The following is a 12,730-nucleotide window of genomic DNA, read 5'->3' on the forward strand; positions in this document are numbered from 1 at the left end:
TCTTAAAATTTCTACGGAAAAGTGAAGAACTAGAATAGCTAAAACAATTCTGAGCAAGAATAGGATTGGGGGAAACCAATTACAAGACTTATAACTACAGTGTTAGGTTCAGCGAGACGGAGAAAAGGCAGGGGGAGAGAGAGAGACCCAAGCCAGGTGCTATTTCAGCCAAGAGGTTTTCTTTCACCAACATGGAGAGGAAACTGAGTCAGATCAGTTCCCCCGAACAAAGGAAAGCAGGGGTTTATAAATCCTTGACGGTTCTGGCAGAGAAACAAGCAATTTCAAAATCAGTGGTATGTATGCAAGGTGACACAGCCCTTGTAGTCTGCTAACACCTGGTCAGTTAGGGCATAGGCTTCTAATTAGTGTCATTCCTATATCTGCACAGGGCTCCAGCCTGAAGCCTGCTCCCACAGCCCACAAGAAGGTCCTTTGATGATGACAGTCATGTTTACCTCTTCCCAGGAGGGGAATTTTGCTGCTCAGTTCCTGGAGCAGAAAAGAGAAAGGGGAGGGGGAGAAAGGGGAATAGTTGCTTAACCTGGCTGTGCTGATGTTAAGCTAGTCATGAGGTCTAATATATAGCAATCAAGATTACGTGGTACTGGTAGAAGTATAAACATATAGCTCAGCGAAACAGAATAGAGAACCCAGAACAGAGAACCAAGAAACAGCCCCACACAAGTAACACAAGTATGACCAACTGATTTTTGAGAAAGGTGCAAAAGCAATTAAATGGCAATAGTTGAAAAATAGTGCTTGAGCAACTGGATATCCTATAGACCAAAAACAAAAAAAAAAACTTGACCAAACCTCACACCTTGTGTAAAATTTAATTCAAAATGGATCATACATTTAAATGTAAAGCATAAAACTACAAAACTTTTAGATAATAACGCATAGAAGGAAACCTTTGGGACTTAGGGTGAAGACTTCTTAGACATGACAACTAAAAGAAAAATTTTTTAAAAATAAAAAATAAAAAATCGAGAAACTGTACTTCACAAAATTAAAAGCTTTTACTTTACTAAAGATCCTATGAAGAGAATGCAAAGACAAGCTACAGACTGGAAGAAAATATGTGCTATATTTGTTTTCTTTTATTTTGGTGGCTGGCCAGCATAGGGCACTAAACCCTTGACCTTGGTGTTACAGGCTGTGCTCTAACCAACTAAGCTAAATGGCCAGCCCCTGGGCCACATCTGTAAACCATACACATATGAGAAAGGACTCATATCTAGAGTATATAAAGAACTCTCAAAATTAAACAGTTAAAAAAAAAAAATCCAACTAGAAAATTGGATGTCATCATAGAGTATATACAAATGGCAAATAAGCACAAGAAAAGATGTTCACTAGCCACTAGGGCGATGCAAAGAAAGACTGTGATGAGGTATTACTACGTACCTATTAGAACAGCTAAAATAAATTGTGACAATACAAAATGCTGTCAAGGATGCAGAGAAACTGGATCTCTCACACATTGCTGTTGCAAATGTAAAATTCTACAGCCACGTCGGAAAATAGTTAGGCAGTTTCTTTAAAAACTAAACATACACTCACCATGTAACCCAGCCATTGTACTCCTAGGTACTTACTTCAGAGAAATGAAAACTTACTAACACAAAACCTATACACAAATGTTCATAGCAGCATTACTTGTAATAGTTGAAACATGTAAAAAACCAAAGTATCCTACAATATGTGAATATTTAAACAAACTATGGTATACCTTTACCATGGAATATTTACTCAGTAATAAAAATGAATGATTCATAACAATAACTTGGATGGGTCTCAAGGGCATTATGTTGAGTGAAAAAAAAAAAGCCAATCTTAAAGCATCCTACACTATATGATCCATTTATGTAACATTCTCAAACTGAAAAAATTATACAAATGGAAAACAGATTAGTGGTTGCAGGGGCGTTAGAGATGGTATATGTTGGGGTTTGGGATAACTATATAGAGGGAGCACAGGGAGGTCTTTGTAGAGATGGAATAATTCTATGTCTTGATTGGGGCAGTGGTTGCATGAATCTATACATGACAAAATGATACAGAACTATACACATACATTGAACCAATGTCAACTTCCTGGATTTGATACTGTACCATAATTATGTAAGAGGTAACTACATGCAGGAAACTGAATGAACGGTACATGGCTTCTGTCTCACTATCGTTGCAACTTTCTGTGAACCTTCATTTATTTCCAAATAAAAAGTTTTTTAAAAATTTTAAAAGGAGCAGAAATGTCTTCAAAAAATAGCACATGTAGAATTGAAACAGAGTAAGGCTAGGCCTGTGAACCACATTGACTTCATTTTCCCTGCAGTTACTTTGTTACTTTTCCACTCCTCAGTCATGAGACCCCCAGGGCAAATGATTACCCCCATGGCCTGCCCTGATAAAACAGACTGAGATAAGAGAGGAAACAGATATTCACCGAGTTGCAAAACTCCTCCCCAACTCTTGTTTAATGTAATTGTAAAAATGATCGATTGCATTAACCTATGAAATACTTTTTTAAATTGTTGATGAATGGTGTATGCTTCTGTTGAAATACTTCTATTTAGATTTTATATTAGATAAGTGTTTGTATGAAAAATTCGTGTTGATGTGTATAATTCTGCATTGGGTAACTAGAATCACTTTTCTATTGTTATTTTTCTTCGTTTATGTTACTTAATTACATTTTTGTTTGGCTGAAAGGTAATTCCATCTTGAGCAAAATCTTTATAAGACCCCTTTAGGAATTCCTGCATGCTCACAAAGGACAAAGCTTCAAGATGACCACTACAATGACCCTCCTGGGGTGACAATGATGAACACCACCACCATTGTGGACCTCCAAAGCAGGCTCAAGGACCAAAGCCCTAACTGAACATGCACCCACGTTGCAACCAGGAAAAACAGAATGGACCACTTCCAGTGATGCCAACCTGTACCCCTTAACTCCTTTCCCTATAAAAGACCCTGACAGCTCCCCTCAGGGGGCTAGCTTTACTGTAGCTACCTCCCTTATGCATAAGTCTATCTCCACTTTTAATAAAGCATTGCTTGCTTTACTGTTGGGTACATTGTTCATTTCTATGACTTTGGAACCCAAGAGCCTAGCTCAGTCACGGGCAAAAACTGGAAAGCTTTGGGCACCAGAGAAGACTCCAGCTGCAAGTGGCCACTGGGACTATTTTTCTCCCATGTCTCTGTTGCTGGCAAGTCTCTCCTGGAGTCCCTGGCCTAAATTCTGACATGGCAATGCTTTATTCTTTTACTCTACTTTTTTCCTGTTTTCTTCCTCCTTAAAGTAACTGCTGGACAACTACAGCTTAATCTCCTCTCAACCTGTGAGAAGCATGCTCCCTCTGGCTGGCAACGGCTTGCCCTGACAGGTCACTAGCAGAGGAGGGAAGGCCAGTCCTACACATGAAGATCTTGCTTGAGAAGGGTCCCCCTGACAGGGGATTCATGAGAGTGGTGGGGATTCATTCCTATGCCACGCAGTGACTGGAAGTCTGGAAGCCAGTAAAATTCTCTTAACCTTTCTCTGATTTTCTGAGCCCTCTTCTGCTGTTTGGTTTGATTGTATCCACTACTACGTAGGTGTGACCTTGAGGGCTCCCAGCTATGCTTTGTTTCTGATTTTCTGAGCCCTCTTCTGCTGTTCTGTATAGGTGCACCCTGGAGGGCTCCTGGCTATGCTTTGTTTCTCTGGTTTAAATCTAATCAGTACTTTTCTTCCTTGTGCTGACAACAATGGGAGAACTGCTTTTATCAATTACCATGTCAGTGGAATAGGTTGGCCCTGCCGATTGGGACTAGGATAAACTGGACCCCACTGCTCCTCTTTTTGTTTGCTTGCTTGGTTAGACATTTAGTTGAGTACTGGTCATCTGAATAAACCTTCCAAATCCTTGCACCAATTTCTGGACTTTCGAGTCATTTGTTTAGTGCGAGGGGGGAAGTCGAGCCTGTTCTGTCAGTAACAGAATATGTGTATTATTTTTAATAAATAAAATATCAAACTATTAATAGTTACTCTTCAGGTGGGCTCTTTCTCTCTCTACATTAATTTCTAAAATTTCTATATTTTATACAATCAGCATGTAATGCTGTAATCAGAGAGAAAAGGTGTTTTTTTTGTTGTTTGTTTGTTTTTTAAAAAAGATGACCGGTAAGGGGATCTTAACCCTTGGCTTGGTGTTGTCAGCACCACGCTCGGTCAGTGAGCGAACCGGCCATCCTTATATAGGATCTGAACCCATGGCCTTGGTGTTATCAGCACTGCACTCTCCTGAGTAAGCCACGGGCCAGCTCGAGAAAAGCTTTTTTTAAGAAAACACAAACAATATTATTTTTCATTGTTTGAAGCATATCACACTTAAATTGATATAAACAGAAAATTAAGAAAATCAATCAAATTAAACTAAACTATTAACCCATACATGCACATACACACTAAATAAAAGTGAGGCAATCAGCGAAACCAAGAAGTCCAAGAAAACGTCTGATTAAAGATCTAGCTCCATCACCCATTAACAGTGACCAGTGACTTTGGAAAATGGCTTAACCTTTATACTGTAAGGGATCAGGAGATTACGAACAGAAAGTAGTCCAAAACATTAAACATATCTCGTTTTGTAAATTAGGGTGACAGAATTCTTACAATGTTAGAATCAGAAGCAACCTGAGAGATCTAGTACAATTCCTCAACTTATAGCTGAAGAAACTAACGCTAGAGAGTTAAATAAATTTTGGACAGCTCTTCGCCAACAGATTCTGATATAAAACCCAGAAAGCATAATATTTAAGAGTGCCAGCTCTGGAATCAAGCTGCCTAGGTTTAAATTGTGGATTTACCACACATTGCTATTTGACCATGCAGAAGTTTTGTAACCTCCTTGGGCCTTACTGTCTTTATCTACAAAATAAGAATACAACACTGGCTCCTATGTCATAGGCTTGTTGTGAAGATTACACGTAACGTACTTACAATGTTTGGCAAATAGAAACTGCTCGATAAATGTAAGCTACTATTGCCATTATCATCAACTCCTCTTTCTGCCACACAGTGTTGCCCTAGTCTTGAAATTAAACCATTAAGATAGTCATCTATCAGCAAATAGCCATTAGGCAAGACAAACTTAACATTTGAAACCTTTGAGTTAATACAAAATGAATGAGCACTATATTTGAAAACAATTGTTAAATCTTATAAACATTTTGGTCAAGATGGAATTACCCTTCAGCAAAACAACAATGTAATTAAGTAACATAAACTAAGAAAAATAATACAAAAGTGATTCTAGTTACCCAATGCAGAATTCTCCACATCAACATGAATTTTTCATATAAACTCTTATCTAATATAAAATCTAAATAGAAGTATTTCAACAGGAGCATACACCATTCATCAACAATTTTAAAAGTATTTCATAGGTTGATGTAATTGATCATTGTTCATACCTAAAAGCACTTCTGGAGGGCTGAGCCCGTGGCGCACTCGGGAGAGTGCGGTGCTGGGAGCGCGGCGACACTCCCGCCGCGGGTTTGGATCCTATATAGGAATGGCTGGTGCACTCACTGGCTGAGTGCCGGTCATGAAAAAGACAAAATAAATAAATAAAAATAAATAAATAAATAAATAAATAAATAAATAAATAAAATAAAAGCACTTCTGTACAGTTTGGAAAGAAATTGGGAACTCCCAAAGATGACAGGCAACAATAACTGGAAACACATAAACTATTTCACTGGGCTTAATTACACCAACACATAAGAAGACCAAAATGGCTTCTATTTTATCATTAGGTAATCTTTATTTTATTTATTTATTTTTTTGACCGGTACGGGGATTGCAACCCTCAGCATGGTGTCATCTGTACCACGCTCAGCCAATGAGCGCACCAGCCATCCCTATATAGGATCCGAACCTACAGCCTCGGCGCTCCAGAGCTGCACTCTCCTGAGTGAGCTACGGGGCCAGCCCTATTAGGTAATATTTAGAATCCAGAGGATATATCAATAAAATGAAACTTTTACTCTCTATCTGTTTAATTTTACAGAACCAATGTCCATGTTTGTGGAGTATGCATAAAGCAAATGTACTTCACAGGGCCTGGTTTTCCAAAGCCTTGCAGTTTCAAATACTGACCTTGCAAAGGATAGGAAATTTTCCCCAGGCTATAGTCTCTTTTGTAAGATAAAGAATGGTAACAAAGCAAGGTTGCTGGCTCAAAGACAGACAGGTTACTGATTGATATGTAAAGATACTGGGAAATTGCTGTAAGAGAATGTTTGCTAAAATCAGGCTTTTGTTAGTGGATGGACTTAACTTCTTGAAAATTGCATTATAGAATGTCACCTTGCTTGTCTTACTGAATGTTACCAGCTTCTATTGTTAAACTTGTTAAACTGCACTTAGCAAAAACCCCACTTATGTTCTCTTCCTGTAACTTCCTGGTCTGGAGAATAAATGTGGGAAGAGAACCCCAATTCATGGTTAATTTCCCAAATGGAAGGAATGCCTCTATCTTGAGGGTTCTGGGAGATTAACCCCTTTTTGGGGCTTTTCACTGCTCAGAAGAGATGGGCTTTGAGTAATCTTCGGCGGCTCTGTCACCCAGGGGAAAAGGGGTGACAAATCCGTGGGAGGCAAAGCGACACATGTTCAGATGGTGATTAACTGATCACAACCAGTTACAGATTTCTTTGTTCCTTCTCCATTCCCACTGCTTCACTTGACTAGCCATAAATAAATAAATAAGCTGGATTTTTCTTGTAATTTATTTGTGTGTGTACACAAAATACTCCAATATTTAAGAGCACAGCTGCCTGAAGCAATTGTCCTCTACCTCTAAATTCTGTGGTTGTCTTTAAAAGCCATACATTCAAATGACCCTAAAGGAATTCACAACGGATGAAACTTAATTCATAAATACAAAGTGTGCTATTTTTGGAAGTTATTACCCATTTGGTATACAGTAAAAAGGAATCATTTCCAAATGATGTATAAAACCTAATAAAATCTGTATCCCAAGGCAAAATATGGGTAAGAAATAAATATTATATAAAGTTAGTGTTAATAAGTTTTCCTTATATTTTTCATTACAATTGCACTCATGCAAAAAATAAGCTTAAATCCAATTTTACCTAATAAAGCTTATCTAATAAACACACAATAGATACAAATTACATCAGTTTGCAGATCCATAAACCAGAGCATAAAAGCAATTTTTTTTTTTTTTTTTTTTTTAAAGATGACCGGTAAGGGGATCTTAACCCTTGACTTGGTGTTGTCAGCACCATGCTCAAACAGTGAGCGAACCGGCCATCCGTATATGGGATCCGAACCCGGGGCCTTGGTGTTATCAGCACCGCACTCTCCCGAGTGAGCCACGGGCCGGCCCCATAAAAGCAATTTTTATGAAAGCAAAAAACCTAAACTACAATGTAGGAGGACAAGGTTTACTCTGGCCATAAATGGCCAAACCTTGTGATTGATAACTCTGCAGTTTATACTATTTGGGATTATTCAGATTTTTTTTCATCCCATTTTAAAAATTTTAATCCTAAATAAAAACATTTTCAGTGAGCAAACAAAAAACTATTCTTTTCTCTATATATTTACCAAAAGATATTTTACTTTTTCTTAGTAAACACAGGGCATTGTTTTCAAAACATCTATGAAATCTGCTATAATTACAAAACAATTTCAAACACCCTGAACCAGTTCCTACCATCCATTTTTGAAACTCTTTAGTAGCGATTTTCTACTGTTTTGTTATGTCTCTCTTCTGAGCAGCAGAATTTGGAGCAGCACATTTCAAAAAATTAAACTGCCTCCTTGGTTACATCATCAGCCTCCTGGCTGCACTTCAGTTCTGGGACATTTTTTGCTGCCCTGACCATGCACTCTTACACATTACTCAAAAAAAAAAAAAAAAAAAAAAATTGTCATGTATACCAATGAACACAATCATTTCTGGCTCCAACTTGCCTTTAAATTCAGACTTTCATTATCAGATTGCACCTAACTCTATATACCTCCAGAATCTAACAGATACCACTGTCCACTTTATATCCTTGGGTATAGCAAAAGTTTTTACACAGCTATCAGAATTTAGTGGTAAATGTGGTGAAGGGTTTCTGGCTTGGTTGTATGCCAGAGCACACCAGTAAAGAAGCCAAGTACATAAAATTCTAATTCTTATTCTAATCACTCTAATAATATTTGGGCAGGCTATTAGTTTGACCTATTGATTGGTAAAATCTTTATTTTAACATATGCTATATTTAAATCCAATCAGCATAATGGAAAATGAGAAACTGGCTCAAGACTTCAAATTCCATTACACGAGTACTGTGAAAATTTATTGGATTTGGACCCAAATTTTAATGTATGGTTTTGGCAATCTCTGGCTTTCATGCCAATATTATATTGATGAAACTGACATCAACTTAATTTAGTCTCAAAGTTCCAAACTAAAATAGATTTGCAGGCATTTCCAGTAACTCAGTGACACAGTTTTATCTATAGATATATCCTGAAATTAGCAGAATCCAAGTTTCTCAGCTCCTACTAGAATTTACCTGTAAAGAATTTCAAGAAAACAGAAATAGTGTCAAAAAAGATACATATGTTAGCACTTCTCTTGTCCTCTGCCACAATTCTAAGAAAAACAAGAGAAAAACTTAAAACAAATACAATTCACTGTCCCCACACAACACTCTTTTGAAGTACTATACATATCATAAAACAGTTTTATGGTGAAACACTGTGATGCAACTGTCACAAAACAGTTTTTTTACTTAGTAAACTCACATTCTGTATTGAAACAATTATATTACTGGGAGGGCCCAGTGTATAGTGAAGTAACAGAGCATTTGAATATGGAAGCATAAACTCACTAAACTCAGCTAGAAGGTTAGGCTTATGATCTGGTGATGATAAGGTTGTGTGTACAGGAGGAGGGGATACAGAGATATTCACACCACAGGTATGTTACAAATCCATATCCACACATTCAGATGGCAAATAACCAGGCAGTGACAGAGGCAGCATGTAAACACTGATTTGTTCAAGTGTGCCTAGCCCAATGCTCTCCTATTTTTAGTTAACTTCTTGATTTCTCAAGGCCAAGAGAACCACAGACCTAAAGTAAGAATCACTGTCATGATAATACCTGTGGTCAACTGGCTCTTTCTATTCTTGCCCTATTACCCATCTATGTGTTAAATCATACCTTAGAGAAAAACAAAAACCAGGTTTCAAAAGTTTCCAAAACCACATGCAAGCAAAAATTAAAGATACAGCATTTTGTAAACAAGTAATACTTTATTTGTAAACAAACATAAACACATGAAAGCGAAAACAAGCTAGGTTTACCTCCACCCCATCTCTGCAAAAAGTAAACAATCTGGGAATGAAATGGTGTAGTCCCCCTCAATAACCTAAAGTCATTAAAAGAACTACAATTAACTCATATTGTATTTTTCCACCAAATACAACAATCTTTCAAAAGAGCTTCACAGGTAATTTCAGCAGAATATGGAATCGTATTCATATCTCATGTAAGTCAGTTTGATGTCCAAAAAGAATCAAACTACAGAAGCTTTAAATTTAAAAAGTAAATTTAACCCTAGCTAACAATACACTACCATAAGAAGAATGAAGGAGGTAGAATCTGAAGACAGGAAAGATTTCTACCCATAAGTTAACAGCTGTGCTAGGTACACCCAACTATTAACACCATATATTACATCTGGCCTGGAAGTAAAAATCTTTAAAGAATAGCTAGTTAATATGGTATTCTTATAAGACAAAATAATAATAATATTCATTAGAACATCTGCGATCTAACAGTTTCACAAAAACAGTGTTCAAATTCCAATTCTCAGAAAAGCCATGAAAATGTATCAATCAGTTATGACAAAATTTGAAAAAGTATTAAACATCTAGTAATTAACAAAATTAAAATGTTTACAAGCACTTGTGCAATGTTAGTAAAAGTCTTTGCAGAATGGGAAGTGTACCACTGAAATCAAAACTGATTTATCTAAATATGTCTGTACGTTCTGCCGTTGAGGTCATGATGGCTGCTTCTGCCTTCGAGAAACTGCTCTACCATAAAACTGATTTTCTTTACAACTAAGTGGATGAGAACTGACAAAGGGAAACAAATAAAATAACTATTGGGCATGCTAAAATATTAATTGTACAACTCCATCTAACTGTTTCTTTCTTTAGTTTTGCAAAACATTAAGATGTAGTCTTGATGGAGTTCTTATACTTCAGTTCAGCAAATTTTTACATGCCAAGACTTTGATTCAGAGCTAAGTATGAGATAAGGTCTCTGGAGGATCTCAGACTGGTGAGGGTAAACAGAAACATAAACAATAACGCTCTATAAACTTTTTCAACCAAACATCATTTTTATTAAAAGGAAGTTAATCTTTGGACAACCTCAGCTTAAAGCAAAGCTAAAAATTCACGTCTCCTTTGAAGAAATTATTATTATTCCACTGAGCATTTGAAAGTATGACATAGTCTATACACAAAAAGCTAATTTAAAAGCCTGTTGCAATCAGTAAATTGTCTCATGGAGATTAAACAGTAGATACCTGTGTAAAGTACAAAATACTTAAGAGTTTGTTTTGAATTGGCCAACAACTTTATAAACCTATAATCAGATAAAAAGTTGTAAAACATCATGAGACAAGTGACTAATGTCTTTGTAAAAGACTTCACGAAGCCTTATTATGATTGAACAATTACAAAAGGAAACTAACTTATTTCTACTAAAGTGAACATAAATATTGCACTCATTTTTCTGGCACAATTATGTTTTTGATACTATGTCCTCTATAAAAATCATCTGTGTACCCACCTGCCCCAGTACTGTTAACTGCCAACTACAAGCACCTTCTATCATTATTTTTCTAGATCACTCTACTAAAAAATGATTCGTACAATATCTGCAAAACAGCACTTGAATATTGGTCCTGCAAATCTGTCAAAAGTACCCCTCAAATTTTAAGAGATAATTCAGTGAGAGGAAGAGCTGGTAGGCTCCTAACTGTGGTGATTTCACTTCTAGTTTTACGTGCGCCCTCAACCCAGAAACTTGCAGTGATCACATTTTTACCCTGTGGCAAATACGTGTGTCAACTCAAGCTATGAGACTGGAACCAATCCATACTGACTATCTGTAAGATCCAAGTGTCCAAATTCTTGTTTCAAGTTTACTTTTTTTAAAGTTAATATATCAAATCTTTTTTAGGATCTAAACTTGTCTGGTATTTAAAATTATTTAAGAACGAAGTACAAAGAAAAAAGAAATACACCATTACTGCTGGAAGAAATCTGAATGATATCTTCATTTGCGGAATCACTGCCTTCATTATGGTTTTCAAACATCACTTCCTCTGCACTACTTCCCCCAGTCGTTTAGGCAGATCAGTGATTAACGCCGCCCCTCCCAAGCAATCCACTGTCCATAAACAAGAAGCCCCATGCTTCAAGTATATGGCCCTGGCAACCTCTGATGTTTTGAAAGACACCTGTAAAAATACCAAAACCCTAAATTAGATCCCCAAGGGCTCCTTTTCTTTCTTGACTACATTTCTCTCTCTCAATGCCTCCCACAAGCCTTTAGGCCAGACGACTTCCCCCCCTGCAGCCCTCCGTTACCACCCACGCCCCCATGCTGGTCAGAGGGCTCCTGAGTCCCAGCCTGCAGCCCTCGCCCTCGCCCTGGGGTAACGCCGGCCCAGGTCCGGCTCCTCTGACCCCACGCCCCCACTGCCAGCGCCCGGAGCATCTCTCCCTCCGGGTCCACATTCTCGCGGGACCCTTCGATCTTCTCTCCGCTGCTTTCAAAAGCCTCCCAGCCCTCGCCTCCTCAAGTCTTCCACTCCCTGCGGCCCCTCGGCCTCTGGCACCCGTCGCCGCCGCAGGCCCTGGGCTCAACGACCTCCATTTCCTTCAGATTCCATTCTAGAGCGGACTCTCCAGACTCCCTCAACCGTCCCCCCGTCCCCTCCGCGTCCCCGTCCCTCGGCAGCTCCCGGCTCCAGCCCTGACTCCCCACTCACCCTTGGCTGCAGACGCCCCCCAATCTCCCCTTTCCTCGCTTCGGCTCCCGCTCACCTCCGCGGTCGGAGTCGGGATCCCCGGACCCACCTCCGAGTCGGCGTCCGAGCAGCCGTCGGAGTCCGGGGCCCGCCGGGCCTCGCCGCAGGGAAGCGCCTGGAGCGGCGGGGGCGGAGCCCGGGGCGGGGAGCCGGAGTGGAGGCGGGGGCGGGGACGGCTGCGCGCAGGCATCCCCGGGACCCCCGTTGCCCCCGCGCCGGCTACGCGTGGAGCCGAACCGGAACTGCTTCGGGAGGCGGGGCCCTACCGGCGGGGGGCGGGGCCCAAGCCGGAAGGAACTGGGGGCTCCACAAGGGATGGGGGATCCAAGGAAAAACAGCAACGAGGAGCCCGAGAGCGCATGCGTCAGACCCAGGCCAAGGCCGGAGAAGGGAAAGGGGCTAGCGGAGATGGGGCGGGACCTATGGGATTGGTAAACGCGGTTGGGGCCTAGGAGGAGGTTATCCTAATTCCTCTGGAGAGAGCCAGCTCCTCTCCAAGAGCCAACCCCCAAAGATCATTGGTATCATTTATGGCCCCTTTACTGTCTGGCAGTGTCCACGCCAAATGTCATATACATATCTCATTTAA

General features: G+C 39.5%; 1 protein-coding gene across 2 annotated transcripts in view; it reads right to left on the bottom strand.

Moving 5' to 3' along the window:
• Positions 1–12,361, bottom strand: part of SAMD8 (sterile alpha motif domain containing 8) — a 48,056-nt gene extending 35,695 nt beyond the window's left edge. Inside the window, exon 1 of one of the 2 annotated variants that reach the window (XM_063102863.1) lies at positions 12,158–12,361. In XM_063102863.1, the coding sequence (XP_062958933.1) occupies positions 12,158–12,331 (174 nt within the window). In that variant the 5' untranslated portion in view covers positions 12,332–12,361. Of the gene's footprint in view, positions 1–12,102 lie in introns of both variants that reach the window. The other variant, XM_063102864.1, reaches the window with a different exon arrangement.
• Between the last annotated feature and the right edge of the window lie 369 nt (positions 12,362–12,730).

This window comes from Cynocephalus volans, chromosome 7 (genome assembly GCF_027409185.1).
Source record: "Cynocephalus volans isolate mCynVol1 chromosome 7, mCynVol1.pri, whole genome shotgun sequence".
NCBI lineage: Eukaryota > Metazoa > Chordata > Mammalia > Dermoptera > Cynocephalidae > Cynocephalus > Cynocephalus volans.